This window comes from Alternaria novae-zelandiae, assembly GCF_023758075.1.
Source record: "Alternaria novae-zelandiae strain BMP 2774 chromosome Unknown scaffold_1, whole genome shotgun sequence".
In the NCBI taxonomy this organism is placed as follows: Eukaryota; Fungi; Ascomycota; class Dothideomycetes; order Pleosporales; family Pleosporaceae; genus Alternaria; species Alternaria novae-zelandiae.
Genome location: NW_026056961.1, coordinates 727,885 through 752,672, shown reverse-complemented (window position 1 = coordinate 752,672; position 24,788 = coordinate 727,885). Strand labels below are relative to the sequence as shown.

At 52.7% G+C, this 24,788-nt stretch overlaps 7 protein-coding genes across 7 annotated transcripts; 3 read left to right on the top strand and 4 right to left on the bottom strand.

The window, feature by feature from the left end:
- Positions 1 to 1,208: 1,208 nt before the first annotated feature.
- On the bottom strand, positions 1,209 to 3,017 carry J4E88_000217 (uncharacterized protein; the record flags this gene model as incomplete). The annotated part of the gene is made up of 5 exons (XM_049393896.1): positions 1,209 to 1,363; positions 1,414 to 2,463; positions 2,512 to 2,698; positions 2,746 to 2,813; positions 2,864 to 3,017. The coding sequence occupies 5 exons, from the start codon at positions 3,015 to 3,017 to the stop codon at positions 1,209 to 1,211; spliced, it is 1,614 nt and encodes a 537-aa protein (XP_049259725.1).
- A 1,212-nt stretch (positions 3,018 to 4,229) lies between these two features.
- On the top strand, positions 4,230 to 5,806 carry J4E88_000216 (uncharacterized protein; the record flags this gene model as incomplete). Its single annotated transcript, XM_049393895.1, has 3 exons — positions 4,230 to 4,689; positions 4,739 to 5,121; positions 5,177 to 5,806. The coding sequence occupies 3 exons, from the start codon at positions 4,230 to 4,232 to the stop codon at positions 5,804 to 5,806; spliced, it is 1,473 nt and encodes a 490-aa protein (XP_049259724.1).
- Positions 5,807 to 6,617: 811 nt separating this feature from the next.
- On the bottom strand, positions 6,618 to 7,205 carry J4E88_000215 (uncharacterized protein; the record flags this gene model as incomplete). The annotated part of the gene is made up of 2 exons (XM_049393894.1): positions 6,618 to 6,716; positions 6,786 to 7,205. 2 exons carry the CDS (start codon positions 7,203 to 7,205, stop codon positions 6,618 to 6,620), a joined length of 519 nt encoding a protein of 172 aa, XP_049259723.1.
- A 924-nt stretch (positions 7,206 to 8,129) lies between these two features.
- J4E88_000214 (uncharacterized protein) lies at positions 8,130 to 9,101 on the top strand (the record flags this gene model as incomplete). The annotated part of the gene is made up of 1 exon (XM_049393893.1): positions 8,130 to 9,101. The coding sequence occupies one exon, from the start codon at positions 8,130 to 8,132 to the stop codon at positions 9,099 to 9,101; it is 972 nt and encodes a 323-aa protein (XP_049259722.1).
- Positions 9,102 to 9,433: 332 nt separating this feature from the next.
- On the bottom strand, positions 9,434 to 11,290 carry J4E88_000213 (uncharacterized protein; the record flags this gene model as incomplete). Its single annotated transcript, XM_049393892.1, is given in 4 exon segments — positions 9,434 to 10,508; positions 10,557 to 10,663; positions 10,715 to 11,269; positions 11,282 to 11,290. 4 exon segments carry the CDS (start codon positions 11,288 to 11,290, stop codon positions 9,434 to 9,436), a joined length of 1,746 nt encoding a protein of 581 aa, XP_049259721.1.
- A 3,902-nt stretch (positions 11,291 to 15,192) lies between these two features.
- Positions 15,193 to 16,625, bottom strand: TUF1 (translation elongation factor Tu; the record flags this gene model as incomplete). Its single annotated transcript, XM_049393891.1, has 3 exons — positions 15,193 to 16,326; positions 16,380 to 16,408; positions 16,457 to 16,625. The coding sequence occupies 3 exons, from the start codon at positions 16,623 to 16,625 to the stop codon at positions 15,193 to 15,195; spliced, it is 1,332 nt and encodes a 443-aa protein (XP_049259720.1).
- Positions 16,626 to 17,009: 384 nt separating this feature from the next.
- J4E88_000211 (uncharacterized protein) lies at positions 17,010 to 18,520 on the top strand (the record flags this gene model as incomplete). The annotated part of the gene is made up of 2 exons (XM_049393890.1): positions 17,010 to 17,129; positions 17,180 to 18,520. The coding sequence occupies 2 exons, from the start codon at positions 17,010 to 17,012 to the stop codon at positions 18,518 to 18,520; spliced, it is 1,461 nt and encodes a 486-aa protein (XP_049259719.1).
- Positions 18,521 to 24,788: the final 6,268 nt, after the last annotated feature.

The window sequence follows — 24,788 nt, the reverse complement described above, 5'->3', positions numbered from 1 at the left end:
ATGCGCTAGCTCTTCTTTCTCCTCCCCTGTATTCAGCGACCCTGTGTTGAGCGATCCTTCCGTGGAATGGAGATCTTTCTCCTCGTCTGGGCGTCTAAGAACGTCTTCCTTCATGTTTGCAAGATTTTGGCAGCTGATATGAAGAAAAATGAGACGACGGTGCTTGATGGTTGTACTACTGATGCTTCACGTCGCAGGTTATTAGCCAAATAGTAGTCTCAACCATGCCGCAGCATGATCAACCTCCCTCAACGGCCCCAGTCCCGAAGTGCGAGGACGGACGAAAATCATCTTCATGCGAGGAGCCCGCTGGAGTGTTTGGTCTGCGTTGGGGAAGGACCTCCTTGGTCGCTTCCGTTCTTGCACGGAGTTCCGTCGGCGCTAGCGGACAAGCGCCACTCCCACGAACAAAGGCCTCGGTGTTTTGTCAGCACCTCTTGAGTTGATGCGAGCTACTGCATCGGGGTCGCGCATATCTTTAGTCAGCTAGAGCGATCGCACCGATGTTTTGCGGACGTCCTCTTCATGCTGGTGGTGGTTGGGGGCGCGTGCTTTGGACGCGACGCGCCGGTGGCATCACGCCAAATTCGCAACCAATGCACTATCAGAAAACGACAACATGCTTGGGTCGCTTCTGATGACCGTGATTGCGGTATACGCGGATTTCGGCGTGTTGATTTGACACGTTTGGTGTACAGCTACTATAGACATGATAAGTGGCAATGTGCCAACATAATCAGCGTGATATCAGGAGATTTCCAAGGGAGACCAAAGCTCTTGTCATTAGGCGATGGTGAGAGTCGGTCGGTAGCGAATCAAACACACATAGCTGTGTTCGCGGTTACCTTTATGAACGTTGTCCCATTCTTAGTGCCATCAGCGAGGTACACGCTGTTCCACGCCTTACTGTCCGTACGTGAGGGATATGGCGCATGCTTCGACGAAGTGATAAGCATGTGTAGGTTAAATAGGAATGACGAAGAAAGAGGCTCTCGCAAAGCGTGGGCAACGCGCACGACTGCTCACTAGAACACTAACACGAGAAAATTGTGGGCCAATATTGGAGGATAGACAAAGTGTTATATTTGGTACGCAAGGAGCGAAACTACAGAAATACGCTATAGAGAGAAGGGAAAGAGACGTAACGGTATGGTAGACAGTCAGGGCGTAGTGTACGAGACCACCAAGGTCTTCGGAAGAAGAGCTGTTCAGATAGCAAGATCAGGATGTTCCACCAAAGCCTCCTCATACATGGCCACAAGCTTCTTCTCTTTGTACGCATCTCTTGGTTTGATGTCGAAGACGAACACTTCCGGGCGAGTGATGAGCAAGTCTGTCCAGTCTTCTGTGTGAATGGGTATATCTGTTGTTATGTCAGCATTAGAACGACGTGTCAAACAGCGGGATGTGTACCAATTCCAATCTTGTTTTTCTTCTTGGTGACATTGAATGCCCAAGCCAGAGAGCCCATGATTGTGACCAGTTGGTAGTCTACAATCTCCATACCCAAGCAATTGCGACGACCATATCCAAAGACGTGGTGGTTGATGACGTTGGGGTACTTCGTTAAAGGCTCCTTGTAGGTGGGGTATTTGGGGTTTAGATAGCGATCTGGATTGAACTCTTCCGGGTTGGGATACAGGGATTCGTCACTCCGACGTGCCCACTCGGTAGCATGGATGAGCGCACCCTTCGGGATGAAGTATCCATCGTATTCATCATCCCTCTCAGCTTCGTGGGGAACGCCTGTAGGGACTGGCGGTCTCCAGCGGATCAGCTCTTTGCCGATCGCTCTCAGAACCGGAAGCTTCGGTGCGTCGGCCCATGTGGGTAGACGGTCAGGGCCGCAAACCTCATCGATCTCGTCTTGTAGTCGCTTCTGCCAATGGGGGTAATGGCACATAGCGAGGTAGTATGTCTGGATGGGCGAAGACATGGGTAGTGATGCTGTGATAGCAAGCATGCCTATCGCGAAAGCGCCCTCCTTCTCGTCTGGGACGCCATCGGGGAACTTCAAGCGCTCCTTGTCTTTGAAGAACGTGCGAGACCAGGAATGACCAGGAATACCAGCGTCCATCTTGGCCTTGACGGATTGCATGGCCCCGACCCAGAATTCCCTCTGGGCATCATGGCGCGCCTTCTCCTGCCAATACCAAGGGTTGATCAAGTTAGGTAACTTCTGAACGACTGGAAACCTGTTCGGTAGCTTCCCTGCTGGAGATATGGCAGCAAGTAGGCCAGCCGAGCTTCGGTTCAGCCCACGACTTAGCTTGGGGTCTTCCCAGGCGAGGCGTGCGCTCACACGATGGGTGAACTCTTCGGCGAGATCGGGGTAGTTGCGATTGTCCTTCATCAACGAAACCATCATCCGCGTGATCTCGAGGTGCGTGAAGCCGAACATGTCGTAATTGTAGGTCTCGGACAGACATTGGTGAGCGAATTTACGGTGCCTTGTAAGTGCCGCTGCATAATCAGTCAGCGACATCCGAAGATGAATCGATAGATACTCACCATTGTTGTCTAAGAGAGGAAGATATTCTGCATCAGTTTTGGCGCCTGGGATGTTGGGTGTGGGCGCGCGATTGGAATAGTATGCTCCACGCCTTGCGAGAAGATCCTGACACACCTTCTCGCTGTTGACACGGATATGTTTAACGCCGAAGAGAGTGAACTGGTAGATCGGACCATATTCTTCGTGCTATTATCATTCAGTTACATCGTCAGAAGCGTCCATGGGGACCTTACCCATTCAGCAAACTTCTTGTACACATCCTTAGAAGGGAACTTGTGGAAAGGACCGATCCATGGTAGACCTTTATAGCACTGTCAGCAAGTACCTTTTCTTCAGACAATGAATACTGACCTTTGGGGCCCGGCAACGGCTTGTACTTGGGCTTTTTCGGCCTGAACAGACGAACAACGGCTAGAAGAAAAGCACCGATGACACTGATGGCGATGCTGGGAACGAAGAGAGAAAGCATGGCTTGCGAGAGCGGTTGAACTCCCATGTCAATCATGATTGCTAGAGTCAACGAAAGACAGCTGAATGGTATGTCGAACTGGTACCAACCTTGGGCCAGTCCACCGGGCTTATAACTACAGCCCTCATGGTTTTCAGGCCAACTCTACTATCGCCTCAACTCCGTACTGGCATATTTTCATTGCACTCATCCCCTCGGACCTGTCTCGGTGTCATGTCTCGCGAACACCATCAGTATACTGTGGCTTGCTCGATACACAACGCGCAGGCATCATCCCGAAGCTCAATTCCTCTTGGGAACGGTACTGCGACCGCCGACCACCGATCGGATGGCATTGTACAGGTGGAGAGCCGTATTACAGTGAGAGTCCTATCGTGTTTTCAGCATCGTCTCAGGACCGGCGTGGCGGTGGGGTGATGAAGAGCATGGTTCCACTTGCCAGTCCGGAGCTGGGTGAAGTGGGCTGCCACGTGCGCTCCTGCTAAAGGTCTTGGCAAACTCCAACCATCGCAGCCTGAGGGTCTTCCATCCCATCTGTTCCCACCCACCACGACGCCTCATGTCTCAGCCTAGACAGCGACTTTCTCGCCTCTGAATCCGCTCTCCCCCGGTCACACACTGGCACGAAATCCATACCTGCTACGAATAGTTCGCCGCGGGAGTCCGCTAGACAATAAGCTCAAAATCGCCGAGCGCGAAACCGACGTTGACAACGCGATCCCGTCCCGTCGTCACGGACCTCCGCAGTACCCTCAGCGTCCACAGACGTTGATTCGCGTAGAGCGCATCTTCATGTCTCAATATAACCAGGGATGAGGGAAGACGCGATGCAGATGGCAGCTGTGTTGCGCTCTGAAGGCTGACCCGGTACCCACTCTGCTGGCGCTGGAAGCAGCCGCTTGCGTGAACAGTACATGGGACATGAAGTTAGTTTGGGATCTAGGTCCTAAGTACTAACAGTGGCTGAAGCGTTCAGCTAGATTACGGCTCGAGAATTTCAGACGGCCGCTCTTCGCGCTGCATTGTACGCATTTGGGGTCGATGAGGCTTTGCCGCTGAGACGTGGCCCTTCACTCCCAATGCTTTCAATTGCCATCGTCTGAATATGACCCGAAGCAAGGCCCGAGCTAGGTTCCAAGGGCTTATAAACCGGAAGGACCACGTTTTCTCGTGATACATTCATTGCTTCCCTCATCCTTGTTGTACATGCATTGCATTGCTAGCGTTTAGCTGCATCGTCCCTTCGTTATGGATATCTTGGCATCATTCGTGCTAGTCACATCTGTTCTTGCACGACAGGTGGTTGCCGTCACTACACAGCAGATCGAGACCGACTTGTCCTCCAATCTTTCTAATAGATCACACGTCATTCTCACCACCGATTCTTCTTATCCGACTGAACTCACGCAACGATGGAGCATCTATGATAAGGCCGAGCCAACCTATGCCGTTGCTGCCAAACCCGCTACAGCGAGAGATGTACAGACGATCTTGCGGTATGCAACCAAGAACAAGGTCCCTCTTTTAGCAACTGGAGGTGGCCACGGGTACTCGACGACGCTTTCTGGCCTACACAATGCGCTCGACGTTGACCTGCGCAACTTCAAGAAGATTAAAGTCGACGCATCCACCAACACCATGGTCGTTGGAGCCGGTTCTACGTTTCATGATATGTTCGATCCGCTGTATGCGGCCGGCAAGATGATGCGTAAGTCTCCGACATAGTCGGCATCCTAGATTACTGACAAAGCCCTCAGCTTCTGGTGGGACTTCTCCGCCAAGCATCATTGGCCTCACGTTGGGTGGGGGTGTAGGACCTTTGACTGGTGAACACGGACTCCTGATCGACTCTCTACTCTCCGTGGAAATGGTCACCGGATCGGGCGAGATTCTAACGGCGTCGGCTACTGAGAACTCTGACCTCTTCTGGGGCATGCGTGGCGCGGGCTTCAACTTCGGTGTGGTCACATCAGCGACCTATCGCATCTACGATACAATCAATGATGGCATGGTTTACAATGCAGACATGTCGTTTGAAGCCGAGAAGAACGCCACGATATTTGAAATCTTCCAGACTTACCAGGGCAAGCAAGATGATAAGCTGGCATTGACGATTGGATCCTCCATCAAGAACAATGTCGTAAGTGCTAGCCACGTCTGGTCGGATGCTTGACCTCCATTAACACATTGTCAAGCCAACAATCGATGTTTCCGCCATTTACTACGGCAACAAGCAGCAGGGCGACGCCGCGATCAAGTCGTTCATCAACCAAAAGCCATATTACAGCAACATTTCAGTCGTTCCCTACAACCGACTAGTAAGCGTGGCCAACTTTTGCGGCGATATATTCGCTCAGCGAAAGGGTGTTGGGGCGGACATGTGGGGGTTTCAGCTCAACAACCTCACTGTACCTGCGCTGGTCGACACATTCACGAAGTACATGAACTTCCTCCGTGCCAACCCGGCAATAGAAAATACCAACTGGATTATAGAGAAATTTGGCCTGGGCGTAACGGCGAGTATCGACGATGATTCTACAGCCTACGCTTGGCGCAAAACTGTGGCCTACGGCTTCTTTGCGTTTTACCTACCTGGCAACGTCACTGCGGAGCAAACCAGCGCCGTTGACACGTTCACCGCGAAGATTCGCACCGAGTTGATGTCAGCATGCGGAAACCCCGATGGCAATGTGTTTCCCAACTACGCACGTGGCGACGAGAAGCCGGAGCAAGTCTATGGTGCGACGAAACTTCCAAGGCTGAGGCTGCTGAAGAAGAGATATGACCCGAAGGGTTTGTTTAACCACTTCAACTCTTTTGCATGACCTTCTATTGCGCCACAGTTAGGGCTAGGTGCTATTGTCATTCTCAGCTTGGTTCTCGGCCTCGTCAGTTTTCTCAGTCCCATCGAGTTGTATATAATCTATGGTTCTATCAAAACTCGTATCCATCGTTTCTTAATCATCAGCACGTGTCTTGCAACGACTGAATATCGAAGCTCCGTGATGCGATGAAAAGGTTCGGCACGTGAGTCGAACTGACAGCCGCCGATTTATGGGAGGCCACTTTATTTGAACAGCATGAACAACCGCTGCCTCCTATCAAACAAACCCGCCGAACATCCGAAGCCTACAGTAGTTCTCTTGGTGAGAACTGAAGGCGGAAGGCAAAACAACGTATATCGAAGCCCGAGAAGATGTATCAACGACCGAAAGTTCAGATCAAGCACTAGTCACTTTTGTTACGGCTGTAGACGAGAAGAAAGAGACAATTCGTGATGAGAATGTAGAGAAAAGCGGCATGAATGTCTCTGGAGGCGACACGTCCTACGCGGTCCATTGACATTGACATGAATGTATACCATGCTCACTACAATACTCGATGCTCGGGAAAGGAATCGGACATTTCATCTGCGCAAACTCGATACGTTGCCAGCTAATAGCCACGCCAATCATCCCACTACCCTTGATGTCTTTCAATACTCCGCATCTTCAACGCAGAGCTCGTTGATATGCTCTCGCCTTCGTATCGCCAGCTCAACACGCCTGCATCTGGCTGCCGAAACATACCCGCCAAATCAATGCCAGCTCACTCGGCATTACCCGCCCCCAGTCATCTTCCTCCGTGTGATAGTCTCTAGACCAGAATAGCAGCAGCATTGCAAGCCACGAAACCAGCATAAAGAACAATCCTCACACGGTTCAAGTAGCCCCAGTAGGCAATCTTGTCGTGATCCTACGATACAGCGTTAGCATCTCTTCTATCGCGCGTGCACAAGCAAAACGAAAGATATAGGGAACTCACTCTCGCAGTCTGCATTCCCCTGCCCTTCTCCGGTAGATCCGCATAATGCAAATCTTTCTGCGCTTTGAACTTCTCAATCAACACATCATTCACCGGGTTCATATAGTGAAGGGTGAATGGGAAGATCAGGAACGCCAATACGCTGCTAACGCCGTAGATGATAGTGGTCTTCCCCGTAAATCCTTGCTGGGTGGAGGAACTGTATGTCATGATGGCGGACAGAATGAGGTTGGATGCCGAGAGCGAAGTAGCAGGGACTTGCGCGGCGCGGAACTGGTAGTGCCATTGCCTGATTGCGAGGATGGGAGACGGAGACTCGAGAATGGAAGGAATGGAGATGGTAGATAGGGCTGTGTTCATGCCGAGGAGAAAGGTGGCTTGGAGGAGGGTGCCAAATTGGAGGTGGGCAAATGACAACATCTTGGATAAGGGTTGTAAAAATTGGGGATGCGAATGGCAGAAAGTGGTTTATGGCAAGACGATGAGAGACGAAAGTTAGCTCTTTGATGATGCTGGCGTCGATGTGAACGAGATGCAGTGTATGCTTATATCTCCAACGCACCTTCTCAAGATATCTCTCCACCAACGCCCATCGCTCTTCCTCCGCAAACATCACCGAACTCCATCCACGCACCTCGTCTCCTCCTCATGGCACCTCCTACGCCGGCTCTCCAACTATCGGCACCTATAAACCTCGGATTTCCAGCACGTAGATTCTGCATCAAGTAAGCAAGACTCCTACTATCGCACGTCCGAGTTCCTGCTAAACAGGTGGACCGCGTTACCAAGTCCAACCACCACAAGGCTGCTCCTTCACACAAACACGGATCAAGACCGCGCTGGGGCTGAAACTGGAATCGGGCCGTTCTCAGCTGAGTAACTCGCGAGCAAAAACCTTAATTCCAAGATGATGGCACGCCTGATTCGATGCGTCCAAGGTCGCTTCGACCCGACATAACACGCTAGTCCGGAGTTCCGTACAAAGTTTACAAACAAACGTTACCCACGCCGCATCCTTCCAGGAAACATCGCCAACGAGAAAGAAGTGCGCTGTTTATCGCGCAATACCGGACACCGAGATGACTAATTCCTGTCGTGCGCGCGCCGTTCTTGTGCGTTCTTTGACGTCAGTGATCTTTGTGGGAGGGTGAAGCGCTTACTTCTGCCTTCGTATTTCCTCTTCATATCAACCTTTAGAGCGTCGAGATTGCCGGCCTGACTTGAAATACGCGCGCGAAAGACGAAAGACTATCAATCTCACCTCACTTGCTACCACCCCACTCTACCCTCCACCAGGCATTTCCCTCTCGCGGTATAGCTGCTTCGGCGCGACATTCACCAATCATGTCCTCATTTCCCGCCTTCCTCAAGTCTCAGCTCCTCTACACGCCCAAGGTACCCCAGCCGGAGACCTTCACCGGCAAGACCGTCATCGTGACAGGCGCCAACAGCGGGCTCGGCCTAGAAGCAACACGGCACTTTGTCCGCTGCGGCGCAACCACCGTCATCATCGCATGCCGCACGCGCTCCAAGGGCGAGGCCGCTCAACGCGACATCGAAGCCACGACGAAGCGCACCGGCGTGCTGCAAGTCTGGGAACTGGATCTCTCTTCGTACGCTAGCGTGAAGGCATTTGCGAAGAGATGCGAGACGCTGCCTTGCATTGATATCGTGTTGGAGAATGCGGGTATCGCTCAGGGCAAGTTCGAGAGAATTGAAAGGCATGAAGCGCACATTACCGTCAATGTCATCTCCACCTTCATGCTTGCGTTGCTGCTGCTCCCTGTTCTGCGAAGAACAGCGGAAATACACAAGACAAAGCCGTATCTCACCATCGTCACATCCGAGGTACACCACTGGACGCAGTTCCCGCAGAAGAAGGCAGACAGCATCTTCGCCGAGCTGGACGACGAGAAGAAAGCCGACATGGCAGACCGCTACAACGTCTCCAAGCTCATGCAGATTCTCCTCGTTCGGCACTTGACCCAAGTCATTATCAAGGACAAGAAGAAGGAACCCGTTGTCATCAATTGTGTTACGCCTGGTCTTTGCAAGTCAGATCTGGTCAAGGATATGGGCATGGCGCCTGTGGTGTTCAAGAAGGTTTTGGGACGCCAGGTCGAGGTGGGCAGCCGGTTGTTAGTGAATGCGACTGCGCTGCCGAATAGTCAGGGCGAGTATATCCTGGACGATCATGTGGAGGAACCGTCGCCGCTGGCGAGGAGCCAGGAAGGTGCGGAGCTGGGAAAGAGGGTTTGGGATGAGTTGGCTGGGATATTGGAGAAGGCGAGTCCTGGTATTACTCAGAACTTGTGAAGCCATGTTTGCGATCGTGGCTCTTCTTTGCATGATGTAGTTGAAGTGGTGGGATTTAGATAATGTGTAAGCCTTCCATTAGCCAACCAAATGAATCGCGCTGTTGTACATGAGAGGGATTTTGAAGTACACGTTGACTTGAACCTTGCCGAATTTTGGACGTGATCGTGGTGAAACTCATCGGGGTATTCTATTGTTGCAACGGCACAGCCAAGACGAGACAAGCTTCTTCGTCAACGGCAGCCAAGTGATGTTCCTGACAGCCCTGTTCTATCGATATCCCATACGTGCTTTTGAACGCCTGCGCCCAATTTTCGTGATCATAAACACCATCAACACCATCTAGTCAAGAAGTAACGAGCTTTCTCGATGACGTTGCGTGAACAATGTGTAGGATGACTCTCCAGCTTGCTGATGCAGTAATGCAAGCTGTTATTACCTTCCAGGATTGGTAACCGTCTCTTATCATCGAGTGTGACGACCGGTGTGCCAGTGGTAGTGTTGAGGAAGCACTCTTCCTCCGAGGGCAATAGGGCATCAATGCCACACTCCACCGCCGCCGATGAGGAGGTACGGTCCCAAGATCGGAGAGACCAACAAGACATGGCCGCACGATACAAAGCTACCGGCCACCAGGTTGGCCGTGCGTCCATGGTCGATCTGTCGATCAATCTGAAGATTTGGCCGGCATGGAACAGCACGTATCTCTCTCCTTCGGGATGACGTGCCCACCGCCACATGTCCGCACGGGCCGTGTCTGACATGGGCGGGTCTTCCTTGGCGCATTTCTCAATCTCGGGGATGCTGGTGAAAACGTTCAGGCTAACCAGATGGAGCATTATCATGCTGACACAGTCGGTGGGGGTTACTTCACCCTCGTCTTCCTTGCTGGAAGAAGCTTTTGACCGTGAGAGAAGCGTTGCCAGATCTTGGAGCAAGTCTTGCGTCTCCTGCAGGCGGCCTAAGATCTTGATCTTAGAAAGCACCCGGTATCGATTCGAAGGTTCGTCGGCGTCGAAAATGCGCAGAAGTTGCTGTTGCTCGAGCACCATGGCCAGAATGGGGTGCAGAAGCAGACGAAGGTGGTGTAAGGGTACGTCATCACCGACTGCCAGCCGACCCTGGAGGAAACTTCGAAAGAGGCCGTTGAGGGATGGAGTTGAGTGCCCAGAGCGGGGTCCAACAGAACCCTGTTTCTCAAGCCAGGCACCAAACTTTGCGGCATTGCAGGGTCCTGGTTTGTTGCCGTTGGCGCCAGAATGCTCGAGCCACTCATTGTATGAGTTGGCATGCCACATCTCGTTGTCTTGCGGCAGGGGCACTTGTAGGTCGTTGATCGAGAGAATTGGTGGTAGGTCGTGCAACAAGCTGATCTCAAGGTCTACGTAGACCCAGGCATATGCGTGACTAGAAATGTTAGTCGAACGTCGGGGGGTAGTGTGAGATGTAGCTTACCGATTGCGCTGCTCTTGCTCTTTCCATCTTTCCCACATCTCTGCTCCTTCCGCTCTTGGATTGTGCACCGTCTGTTCAGGCTGTAATACGCCAGTGCATTTCAGCATCTGTCGAAGTTAGTCCAGGTTCCCAGCGCACGCATAAGGTTGATGACTTACACTAAGATATTGCCCTCTTTTCGACATGGCATACGCAGCAAAAGAGTCTTTACCACTCCGTGCGCAGAGTGTAAGCAACTGCAGTGCAATCCCTCCGATCATTGGTTGCGATATGCTGCGGCTCTCAAGAACGTCGTCCAATGCAATCCTGCATATTTCTATTAAGCCGTTGGCGAGTACGTGGGATTCGAAATGATCTGTAAGCATAGCACCTTGGGAGATGAGAAGTATGATGAGTAGAATCCCGACATCGGCCTTGTCGACTTGTAGAATGTCTGTGATGTTGATGCTTGAGGAGCCAGCGAGACCCAGATAGGGCTGAATGGAGTCGATGCGGTTTGCGTACGTTTCGATAAAGTGCATAAGAACGTTGGAGGGTGGGAGGACTACGATGCGTCCAAAGAGGCCTTGACTTGATGTTGAAGGAGATTGTCGGCTCCAGAGTGCCCGTTGCAAGAGTATCTGTACAGTTGCGACAATCCGGTCTCTCGCATCGTGTGTGAGAGACTGGCTGGGTTCGCTGTCGTTCTCCGCAAGCCCTTGCCATGCGGTAGGCTGTGCGAGTACATCCACCATCTGCGCGAGTACATCATCCGATGTCGCAAATTGGTGCACAGCTTTCTGTGGATACTGCTTTGGTGTAAAAGCGTTTCGTAAGCCTGGCGAACTCGCTGGTATGCTTGTGCTCCCTCGATGTATCGTATCAGGTGGTGTTAACGGCTGGTTTGGCCCATGTGACAGGTTATGGTGTTGTTGTTGAAGCCCTTGACCGCCGCCTACACAGCCTGGCGGATACAAGGGATCGCTAGGGTGAACATCCATCGATGATATGGAAGCGAAGAGATTGTTTGAGGTGTCCATAGCTTCGCTGTTAGCTGGAGCACCGGGATATGGGAAGCTCATAAAGTCGTCGTAACCACCAAGATCCAGAGATGGTGTGGGTAAAGCCGAATTGGCGAATGCAAGCATGTCGCTATTCTGTGGTGGTTGATTCTCTGGCACCATATAGCCAGTAAATTGATCCATGTTCGGCACATGGTTGCCGTTAGAATAGTTGGTGTTTGTCGGGCTTGTTGACGCTTGACTCCGTGCCGTCGATTTTCGAGGCGCTCGCGGCTTACGCGAGGTAGTTCTAGGCTGACAAACATAGCCTCTTGCAACGCATTGTGAGCATGGTACCTGTGTTTCTATTAGATATTGCACTGATGGCTCAGTAAGTGCACTCTGGCTAGGTACTCACCTTCCTGTCGCACCGTGCCTTAGAGATGGCACATCTGGTGCAGGCAATCAGGCCGGGGTGACTCATTGAAAGTGTGATGTGATTGGGAGGTCTAGTCGATGTACCGATGATTACGAGGTATGTTGGAGGCGTACTCAGGTACTATGTACGGGATGTAAGCGGGTATATGTGCGTTCCCCAAGCTAAGCTCATACGAGACGGTACCCATATATACCCCTCCTTGGCACTTGATGACAGGATGCAGCTGAGCTCGAAGACAGCCCTGGAGTGCGGTGACGCGTGAAGATCTTCAGCGACACACTTCAAAGTCGCCAAAATTATCCCGAGGGACAACTTTGATGGCTAGCGCGAAACGACAGGACGCATCAGTCCAATTTGAGGACGCATGCTCCTCTTCGCAGGCTCAAGGCTATGCATGTTTGTTGCGGCGGGTTAGGCCGCTACTGCCAGGTTCAGGCGATAAGAGCCAAGTGGGGCAAGGGTTTGGGGGCTGTAAACCTACGCCAGTCTCGCCTCGCAAGACGATGCCGGATTGACTTTCCAGCCTCACCGCACCGCCGCTCGCTGTTGTTGGCCAGTCAAGCATAGCAAACGCCATTCCCACGAGGGGGCGTAGTGGAGACGCAAAGCTAAGCACTTGCCAAAAGGGACCTACTTTATGTAAGCCGGGCTCACCCTGCACCAGACGTGGCAATATTCGTGAGACACTGACGAAGCCAGAATTTAGTAGGCGCACAGGCAGCAACAAGATCCTTTTTGAGCGTCTTCAACTCTCGTTACTTGGCCGGTTGTCGCAAGAATGAGTCCAACGCCTGGTACCTGTAAGCACTACTTACGTCGCGCATCTGGACTGTGCCCAAGTAATGTTGCATCGTTTCTCTTTTCTGTACGACCTTCTGAAGTCAGATAACTTGGCCAGCTGCAACATGATCGCATACACGAGCAATGATGAGCCATAAGGTGTGTTAGCAGCTCGATCTGGTCCCCGAAATCCGTCCTTGGCCCTTTTCTCATGATAAGCAGGCCCAACTGTAGTGAGACACTGGCTTTCGCACTTGATGGCTAAGATCATGTAGCTGAGAACATGTCGCTGCTACATGTGCACATGAACTCGGCCCTCTCGGAGACGCGATCTGAGGTCGGGCCTTCCCGTAGATACGATGCAGCAACCCCAGCACCGCAGCATCAGGCGCTGCAGTCGAGATGAATGAGTGCGTGGCGACACATGCTGGCGGTCCTTATCTGGAGGCGACTCCGCTTGCAGGTCGCACCTTCAAATGTGTATATAACCGAATAGCGACAGCTGCAAGCATATGGGTGCTGTATCGAGATGGCTTTACTGAACACCAGAAGCCAACCTCAACAGCAAAACTGCATATCACACCAGCAGGACCAAGCACGAACCGCCCTTGTCTCCGAATGACGTTACTGCAAATACGGTGCTGTAGTAACCCGGTGGTCAATGACGACAGCCCCGATCTACTCTAGAGTCTTGGAGTGCCGCGGCTGAATGATACGATGAATGATTCGTGGGCACAGGGGATGTTGACAAAGCCGATCATGCCGAGCAGTTCATGGGGGAGAGCCGTCGCGTATTACGGATCTAGAAGAGGGCCGACTAACTGCTGGTCGGACGGCTGGCCTCAGCTTCCCATCCAGACCACGGGATTAAGTGCTCGAACACCTTGATCGTCGTTAATAGTAGCCTTGCGTCTTTTCTGGTGCCAGATATATCCTCTCAGGTGCAGATTCCCGACGTGGATCAGACTGTACTGGAATGCCCCATGGGGCTGGTATCGGAAGCTACTGTGATCCTCGGCCGAGTTGAGCATCCGTCATTTGGTCCAATCACTGACGACAAATAGGAGTGTCCCTAAAGTAAGCCATCGTTTACAACTCGACCTAGAGATGTGGAAGACAAGAGGCCTCCAATTTCGATAGGCTACCGGTCAGCTCAACGCACCAGTCATGGTAGATACATCGGGGTCGCCGCATCCATCTTGTATAGCTTGACCAATGGGTGCTAGCACTCTTGAACGTGCTGGTGCAGAGGCGCAATCGCTGAGAGCAAAGCTCAACCTGATGTGAGAGGGAACACCTGCGAACAACGTCAGGACGTTAGTCCCATGGAAACACACGTCATTTATCGTAGTACGGTCGTTATCCGGAAGACCCGGTCCCGACCCGGTCATTGGAAAGCCCAGTGTTGCGAAACTCCCGTTGCGAAACTCCCGTTGCGAAACTCTTCATTCTTTACAGCGTCTTGGAACTGCTTTCTTGGCAGATTGGCCAAATAGCTCATGGCCTTGATCATGTAGGCAAATCAGATGAGTCGTGACTTTTGTCGGTTTCTGAACGTTGATTTGGCTCGACAGCCATGAGCTGTTCAACCAGCCAAGACAGACACTGAGCACGCGACGTTGTGCCAGGAAGCAAGCCTAGCTTCATCATGGGTCGCGCATTTGTACAGTGCTCGAACCATACGAGCGGTTCGTGGCGCATGACTGATTGAGAAGACGATGTTGCTCGTATGCAGCGTATGCATGCCGGGACAATATCGACGATGATTCTGGGTTATCCTTGGAAGCATTTAACAGCGCATCCGAAATTGGCGGCTACGTGCTGCCTTCCCCGGATGGTAAAGCGGTGAGGTAGACTGATCTGAGGGACGCAGCATCAGGGGCGTAAGAGATTCGGTCCGGCCTCTGCAGTGATATCAAATGGGCCGCTTCCGCATGTAGTGTACAGTATCGTAAAGGTAAGGCCCAGCCGCCACACGTTGATTCACATTCCATGAACGCCATCATCGTAGTATGAAGGGATCCAAGGCTACCGAACTGGTGTGCGGTACAACTGGTGGTGATCAGGGTGGGGTTGAAGATGGAGAAAGCGCGTTCACTGGCATCGGCAAGTGGGGGAACCTGGATGCCAAGCTTTCCATCGCGGACCAATAGCGGAGTTACGACAAATCAACAACTTCTGAAGCAAGACCTGGTAACTGTTCAGCTGGGATGCAGGCACGATATTGTCAAGGTAGGTCATTACATTGTTCCATGTTGATCGTTACTCAACGCCCCCATCTAGATCCGTTTTGGCGCGCTGCTAAAGTACATTGAAGGTCAATCGAGAAGCGGAGAGCTGGGGGTATGTCCAACACAATTATGTTACAAGGAAGACTTCGGGGTATCTGCCCCGGAAGACGCTCGCCTCTTCTTCGGGCCCATTGAGTTTGATTAATTTACTCAAGAACACGCGTTACCAGACCAGTAGCGACAGTTCGGCCACCCTCGCGCATGTTGAACCGTTGGCCAGTCTCTAGGACGTGGGGCTGGTGGAGTTCGCAGACCATCTCGACGTTGTCACCAGGCATAACCTGCTTGTCGTGGGCGTCCTCGGTGCCCTCTGGCCAGTGAAGCGCGCATGACTCGTCGGCGGTTCGGATGAACATTTGTGGCCTGTAGTTCTCGCCGAAGCCAGTGTGACGACCACCTTCCTCCTTGCTCAGGACGTACATGGAGACGAGGAACTTCTTGTGAGCCTTGACCTGTCCGGGTACGGAAACAACCATGCCGCGGCGGACATCATCACGCTTAACTCCACGGAGGAGAAGGCCGGAGTTGTCACCTGCGCGCGACTCCTCGCACGACTTCTTGAAGGTCTCAATGTCGGTGACCTTGGTTTTGATGGGAGCAGTACCCTTGCCCACAAGCTCGACTTCGGCATCGCGCTTCAGGATACCGCGCTCGACACGACCAGAAACGACGGTACCGCGACCGGCGATGGAGAAGACATCCTCAACAGCCATGAGGAAGGGCTTCTCAGTCTCACGCTGAGGAGTGGGGATCCATGCATCGACAGCCTCCAAAAGCTCATCAACCTTGGTGACACCAATCTCAGGCTGGCGGCCCTCGATGGCGCAGAGAGCGGAACCCATGATGATGGGCGTCTCGTCACCCTCGAAGCCGTAGCTGCTGAGGAGCTCACGCATCTCCATCTCGACGAGCTCCAACATCTCCTTGTCGTCGACAGCATCGACCTTGTTTACGAAGACAACGATCTTCTGGACACCGACCTGACGGGCGAGGAGCAAGTGCTCACGGGTCTGGGGCATTTGACCGTCGGAGGCGGCGACGACGATGATAGCACCGTCCATGTTGGCAGCTCCAGTAATCATGTTCTTGATGTAATCGGCGTGACCGGGGCAGTCGACGTGGGCATAGTGGCGGTTGTCGGTCTGGTACTCGATGTGGGCGGTCGAGATGGTAATACCACGCTTTCTCTCTTCGGGGGCCTTGTCGATGGAACCGTATTCGAGGTACTTGGCGTAGCCCTTCTCTGCTTGTCGCTTGGTGATGGCGGCTGTGAGGGTAGTCTATAGCGTATCAGTCGTCATGAGCGTGGGAGGCGGGGCGAGAGGCGTTGTACCTTTCCGTGGTCAACATGGCCAATGGTACCTGATATCTATTAGCATGGCCGTAGGTATACTATCTCGGGATGCATACCAATGTTGACGTGGGGCTTGTCTCGTGTGAAAGAGGCGTAGTTCCGTACGCCGTTCATCCACCTCATCGTGCCCTGCGCGCCCAAAGCATTTTGCACGGGCGACACATTACGCTGGTACTGAAGGGCGGAGCGCGAGGTGCGCAGGAAAACTCTGGAAAAGCTCGACATGATTGACCCGATCACACGATGCAGAGAAGCGAGGGGATGCGATTGCTTGAGATGGCGGTGGTGTCTCGAGATGGCGAGGCTCAAATCATTTTCTTAGCGCAATATGGTAGCGCATCGGCCAATCATGTGAGGGGGAGATCCGAGCTCGACAACTTTGAGAAGGAGCGATGGAGCACTGCGGGCGGAGAACATTTCCCGGTGACGTTGTATCATTCTCTATTCAGCGTTCCTTTGGAGGATCTACCGTGTCTTTCATTACCTCAAAAGCCATCAATTGACGTTGTTGACGCCTACACCACTCGATACGCCTACGCGAATACCCGAGGTTCGTTCGGCGGAAACTGTGAAAGTTGCATCATTGGCGCGCACTTCACCTACATCGCCATGTCTCTCCGCACATTAACAAGGACGCCGCTGAGCAGCGTCTCACGGATAAGCACGATAAATACCATGCCATTGCGCGCCAAGGTCACAAATCCCGCCTGGATGAGCGGGTCGAGAAAGGTACAGCACCCCTCCAGCCCACCACGCCTTCACACCTAACAATCGCGTAGTATGCCACACCCACCGCAGACCTCCTGAAAGCGCAGCAAGACGACGACCCCGACGATGTCATCTTCACCAACAACTACGGCGTCCGCAGCATCGAGCTCAACCGACCGAAGAAGCTGAACTCGCTCAATGGCTCCATGGCCCGCAAGATCATACCGAGGTTGCAGGAATGGGCAAAGTCAGAACTAGCAGGTGTCGTCATCATCAAGGGCAACGGTCGCGCCTTCTGTGCTGGAGGAGACGTTGCAGCGCTGGCAAAGTGGAATAAGGAAGGGCCCCAGGGACAGCAAAACAGTTCAGACTACTTCGGGCTGGAATACAAGCTGGATCACCTCATCGCAACCTACTCGAAACCCTATGTCGCCTTCATGGACGGTATCACAATGGGCGGTGGTGTTGGACTTTCGATACACGCTCCCTTCCGAATCGCGACCGAGAACACCCTTTTCGCAATGCCCGAGACGACCATCGGCTTCTTCCCAGACGTCGGCGCGTCCTTCTTCCTGCCTCGCATGGAAGGCGCTCTCGGCACCTACCTCGCCCTTACATCCGAACAACTCAAGGGCGTCGACGCCTTCTACCACGGCATCGCGACCCACTACATCCACTCCTCCACGCTCCAGCAACTCGAGGCGCGTCTTGCCGAACTACAATTCCCCGACTACATGAAGCTCGACGAGCGTTTCAAGATCATCAACTCTACAATTGAAGAATTCAGCACTGGACTACCCGCCGAGCGACCGCACATCTCCGGTGAACTTCGCAAGGTCATCGACACCGTCTTCCACGAGGACATGCCTAGCATCCAGAACATTTTGGCATCGCTTGAGGACGTCAAGAAAGGGCACAAAGATTCAGAGATTCAGACATGGGCCGACAAGACTATCCAGACCATCCACAGCCGGTCACCCACCTCCGTCGCCGTAGCCCTCCGCCAAATGCGCGTCGGTCGCCAATGGTCCATCGCGCAAACATTTCAAAAAGAATACGACATCGCCTCCCGCTTCATGGCCCACCCTGATTTCGTCGAGGGCGTGACCGCACGCCTCGTAGAGCGCAAGAAGGAGCGACCAAACTGGAAACCCAACACGCTCGACGATGTCAAGAACCGCGACGTTGATGCTTTCTTCCGAGACAGTAGCGAAGGGCCGTTGCCCCTCATTAGCGAAAAAGACTACCGCGAGTACCCGCACGCGTGGATCGGACTACCCCGCGAATCAGAGATTCTGAGAGAAGCTGGTGGTAACAAGAGGGAAGATGTTGTTGCTAAGCTCTTGGAGAAGTACGAGGGCAAGCAGGGAGTGCGGGAGAAGATTGCGGAAGTACTTGAGAGATATGCATAGGAAGTTGGATATATAGTCTTCGAATATTCACGTGTAGTATAAAGCCGCTTACCCCGATTTAAGGCGAACCTACTGTTCGAACGTACAAGACTATCTTTCTATTACAGATCACGAAGTCGGAAAGCCGCCGTCTAACGTAGCAGGACCCTGTTTCATACACCGTCAGCAAAAGCGAAATTGTCACGAATACACATATTGCACAACTCACCATCCGCACCAAATTACGATTAACAATTTTCCAGCTCCCATCCTTCTGCTTCGCCCACGTATCTTGATACTGAGCCTTATCGATCAGCACCTTACTATTATCCACTGGATTCTGAACGCCAGTATACGGAGTAAACCAATGCGTAGCCTGAAAGTACGTAACAGACACAGCGCTTTTAGGACCGCAAATATGAATCATCTGCGTGCCAAGATGATGCTGGGTAGATACGAAAGTGCTTAGACCGGGTGCTAGGTTGTCGATGATGGCTTGGACACCGTTTAATACGCCGATGGGATCCGAGTAGTTAGCGCGGGCATCGGTGGTGAAGACTTTTCGGAGGATGTCGTAGTTGCGGCCGTCTATGGCGAGTGCGTAGAGTGAGAGGGTTTGACGGATAGATTCTGTTGCGACTGGGTCTGGGTGGGCTTGGAGGGTGAACAGGCCTGCTACATCGCTAAAACTAACTGGCCCGGGGAATATATCGGGGCAGCTGGTGTTCGCATTGCGGGCTATGACTGAGGCGCTTGCATCATCTTGAGCGGAAACAAAAGGCAGTGCGAGCAGAGCCGCAATGCGTAATGGGAATGCGATGCGCATGTTCATGCAGGTACGGAGCAAGGATGTGAGTGTGGGATGAGTGTAGTTTAGAAGAATGAGGGCGTGATTAGGAGTCAGAATTGGCTAGCCAATTGAAACCTTCGGGTTTGGAGCAAACATTCAATCATTGTAGATGATATGTAGATATTGGTTCTCGGGAGGTTGGGACGGGTGGCGGGCGGACACTCTGACAAACAGCCGAGCCGTTCCCGGGATACACGCTGTATGGATGTATGTAAGTGCATTCCGAGCTGCCCGTCAAGACCGGCAAAGAGTAGCAGAGGATGGGATATTGTTGAATTGTTTTGATTACGCTCCATTCCTGCGCTAACATAACTCGACTCGTAGGAAAAAATCTGGCCCGCGCTCAATCGCGAGGATCTCTTACCATCTGGATTAATGAGGTCTAGGAAGCTGCGAGTAGCTCGTTTCGCCCTGCTTCATCGCAATGTCGTTGGGTAGTAATAAGCGCGGCTTCGGTCATTGATACTGGATGCCCAGGTGTCGATGGTGTCAAATCTTTGGTCGATGGAATGGACGGCAAGGTGGAAGCGTCGTTCACGTGGGTCGTTCCTTGGCGGCATGATTGGCGGGGTACAACCTTGTAATGACCAGGCCACCATATACAAGGAAAGCGCAGAAGAGATCCGCAGCCTACGTGAGGATGAAGGCATGAAGAGTAGACAACCCGACGTTCATGTAGTATCCAGAATGTCTAACATTTCCCTTGGTGGGCTGGAGTTGTGTTGCTCGTCAACAGCAGAACCTACACAAACGATGCATCTCTGACCCGAGTGCACTTGACTAGATGAATATCAGTAAGCAAACGTACCGCCAAGACATGCTTGTAAGACCTAGATAGTACCATGCATCAGCCCAAGTGCATTATGAAAACTTTTACCGCACTTAACGATACACATTCCTTTAACGAAGCGCCCATCGCGTACCGCCAACGCTGGGCACACCCCCAAGCTCGCAAGCAGTCGCATCGGCGGTACTTCCCCATCCGGCGACACCACGCGGCCCGCCTCGCATGCAACGGCGACCGTCCGTTACGCATCCGGAAAATGGGTGGTCATCGGCCCATGTCCGCATCTGGTGGCGTTGTCCATGGCGCTCAACAGTTCAGCTGAACAGGAAAAGCTTGGCTTGGACGTCGAGCTTGTGCATGCACTTTGTCGTACTGCTGCGATGGTGGAGAAGGTTGAGTAATCTAGAGGTTAGAAGGCTTGGGTACTATATTGCTTGTGCCGTGATGGTGATATCTGAGGCAAGGCTGAGATAAGGTTGCTTGGTTGACAGTGGGAAGGCGGGAGCGAAGTGGGGCAGTCGCCGCGAGCCCGTGATGGGACGGTTGCGCAGGCACGACCGGCTGGGCTGATCAACAATGGTACGAAGACGAACTCTGCATTGCACAGAGTGTTGTATCGAGCGCCCGCGAGAAATCAATTAAGAGGGTGTCAGGTATGGACTCAAAGCATTTTGCATTAGACCTAGCATTACATCCTGCACATTCCGTAGACATGTGCATCATCCCATTATCATGCATTAGTGCATTAAACATCAGACATTGAAAAGTATACGCTAGCCCCTCTTCCACATTACGCGATTAGAATAGTCCCAATCCGAGGCCAGCTGCTCCAATCAACATGCCCGCGAAGTGACCTGTTGGAAGTGCTGCGCCTCCAAGGAACTCGGAAGTCGAGCTTGGGCTCGGCTCTGGGGCAGACGACGTGTCTTCTGAGGTAGTAGTAGAGCGCGTCGAGGTAAGGCTCGATACGATGATCGACGAGGAAGGAGGGGCAGACGAGGGTGCTTCCAGTGAGGAAGAAGGCTCGGGAACGGTCGAGGGCTCCGGAACCACGGATGATTCAGGAGGAGGAGCGGACGGCGATGGACCTTCAGACGCGGAGTCAGCAGGACTGCTTGATGGAGGCGCGATACTTGTCGGTGGTGGTGCAGCGCTTGAAGACGGAAGGACTGTGCTAGACGGTGCAGGTGCCGCACTACTTGGAGGTGGAGCCGGGCTCGAAGATGGAGGTGGAACTCGAGTACTGCTTGGCGGTGGTGGTGGCGGTGAAGCGCTGCTAGAGGGTGGCGGCGGAGGAGGTCGCGAGCTGCTAGGGGCTGGGATTGCACTAGAAGAAGGAGGGGGAGGGGGAGGCCTACTTGAGGTTGGTGGAGGAGGTGGCGGCGGCGAGCTTGGAGGAGCAGCGGTGGTTGTTGGTACTGCACTTGTTGAGGGTGCTTCCGAAGATGGCAGAACGACAGATTGCGCAGTCGGCCTTCGAACCGTCGATGTACTCAGGCCGGCAACCGAGGAAACATAGGTGTTAGTTCCAAGTGAAGATGAAATGCCGCTCACTGTACTTCCATCGGCTGGGTCACATGCGTCTGGACCAATTGACTGGCCAAGCTGGGCAATGACGGTCGGCTGGCTGTTGAGGAAGTCGACTACCGTGGGCGCCACGAACGCTGTATTGGGGACGGAGTCGAGAGGTACAATGAGGGACGAATAGAGTGTAGGAGACGACAACACAAGGGTTTCTGTATCAATCACACAAGCCGTACCCACCGCCTCGACCTCCAGATGGCTAAAAGTCTCGTAGGCTAAGTAGGTCGTAGGATACGTCAGTGGCACGCCCGAGTAATCCCATGTGAATGTTGGCGGCGCTTGAGAAGGTAAGGCGTTGATGAAGAGTGATGAGCTGACATCCCTATTTTGATCATCCGTATATATCGTGAGAGTGGCTGTTGGTACCTGAACGATCTCGGTAACGATCTCCCCAGGGTACTCTAATCTGGTCGCGGTGACGTCGATCTGGCACTCGCTGGAGCAGGAGATTGATGCAGGCGTGGTGGAAGATGGACTTGGGGTCAATGTTTCCACAATGGTAGTAGGCTGGATCTGGGTGGTGACGAAGGACTGAGTGATGAGAACAGTGGAAATGGACGTCGTTGCAGGCAACGTCACGGTAGCTACCGAGGTGGAGCCAGGAAGAGAGATCGTGCTCAACACTGTCGATCCTGGTAATGTGACAGTTGACAGTACAGTACTTGTTGTAACGCTGCCTGGTAGTTGGCTCACTATCGTAGAAGTGACAGCAGGTAGCGTTATCGTTGAGAGGATAGTGCTGGCTGGTAGCTGGCTTGTAACAACCGAGGTCTCTGCAGGAAGCTGAATCGTAGAAGTGACTACTTCACCAGGCAAAGTGAGTGTGGATACAGTTGTACTCGCTGGCAGCTGGGAAGTTATCACGGATGTAGTGCCGGGGAGTTGAACAGTAGTAGTCGTAAGTTCGCCAGGTAGAGTGATAGTGGAAAGTACCGTACTTGCGGGGAGCTGCGTTGTGACCGTTGAGGAGACTCCGGGAAGCGTTAAAGTAGTAGTGGTAATCTGGCCTGGCTGTGTAAAGGTCTCCACAACGGTCTCTGGTGGCGATATGCTGACAGAAGTCACCGTGGCTTGCGGGAAAGTTAGAGTCGATACGATCGTTGAAACCACAGTACTAGGCGGAATTTGAGTTGTGATTGTTGAAGTCTCGCCTTCTAACGTCGTCGTAGTTGTGGTGACCTGGGGTGGTAGAGTCAGAGTGCTAAGCTGCGTAGATACTTCTGTGACTGTCTCCTCAACTGTCTCTGTGGGGCCCGGAATGGTGACCGGAATGGTGACCGGAACAGTGGTCTCTATCGTACGATCCGATGTCACGACAACAGTCTGTGGAAGAGTTTCCGTAAACGTAGTCGTGATGAATATCTCGGAAAAGACGGTCTCAGTAGTAACACTCGTAGTGCCAGACAGGGTCAGGGTTGATACAATGAATTGTGTTGACGTTGAAGTTGACACGGATGTAGACACGCTCGTCGTCAGAGACGTTGTGGTCACGCTGATCACTTCTGTTGTCGTTGTTGGCGTGAAGCTGATGATAGTCTCAATTGGACCAGGGACCGACACTGTCTGAACCGAAGTCTGAATGGGTCCGGGAACCGAGACGGTTTCCACTGTGGTCTGAGTAGGACCTGGAACAGAGACGGTCGGTCCAGGGACGGTTGTTGTCACAGAGATGAGGTCGGTAAGAGTGAGCGTTCCTGTTGTTGTCGAGACCACCGTCTCGGTCCTGACAGATGTAGTCCCAGGCACTGTGCAACAATCAGCATGTGCTTTGTACACCGCTTAAGCAGATATAAAAATAAAGACGGGATACATGAGAACGAGGCAGTCGTTCATGGGATTAAGATTGGCAGGTCGCATCGAGGGGATGAGCAACTTACGTGTTTCAGTGATACTCTCATAGATTGTAGTAAGGTAGGTAGTAGTCGAGATGTAGGTCGATGTTGAGATGCTGACCGTCGTAGAAACGTCAGTTTGGGTAGTGATGTCAGTTGTCGTTGCCGTGGTCGTGATGAGATCGGTAGTTGGTACGAGAGTCACTACCGTTGAGATTATGGTCTTCGTAGTATATTCTGTGATTGTGTTGTTGACGGTTGTCGTAGGCCCCGTCACAGTATCATAATCAGTCTTTGTGATAGTAGAATTGTTGACATGAGTCACAGTAATGGGCTGCGGAACAGAACAGTATTCGGACGAAGTAACAGTTTCGTGCTCAGTCTCAGTTTCGTGCTCAGTCTTTGATAGTCAGCAACAGTCAGGGGCAACTTAAGAATGACCATACCTCTGTGACTGTGACCGTTTTCGTTTTAATTTCAGTCTCTGTCTCAGTCTCTGTTTCGGTTTCTGTTTCGGTTTCTGTTTCGGTCTTTGGGGGGGACGGTCCAGGGGGTGGTGGTGGATGCGATGGAGGTGGCGGAGGTGGTGGTGGCTTTGATGGTGGAGGAGGAGGAGGCGCGTCGTATCCACTAGACGTGGTTGATTCCTCCGTTGAGGTGGTTACCTCTGTTGGATAAGCGGGATAGGTCTCTGTCGGATAAGCGGGATAGGTCTCTGTCGGATAATCGTCTGTGGGATAGGCTTCTGTGGGTGGGGTGTCGTATGCAGGCAGTGAAGTACTGTTGGCATCACCATATCCACCACCTTGCGCGACAGCTATGCTTGTAAAAGCCAGCAGAAGGGACCAATGACTGCGCATCTTGAAGCGAAAGACTGCTACGCCGGCTGAACGAGTGGCACACGGCTTGGAGCTGGACGAACAGGTTAGACACGTGATGTGATATGCTTGGAGTGACCAAAAAGCTATCTTGACTGAGAAAGTACCATACAGTGTCAAGCGCGGCACTAGGCAAGGTGCGGATTGAAGTAAGGGGAGGATCAGGAGCGACTATGTAGGGTACCAATGGGGGCATCACATACCTTGCGACGAAAGATGGGCTGGAGGCTCGAAAGAGGGAAGGAAGCAAGCAGGAACGGATAGCTATAAGACGATGACGAAGCTAGCTGCCGACCTGCATATGACGGTGGGAACAAATCCTTTGGCGAGGCTGGCAGCAGCCAAGCTTGGCCAGTAA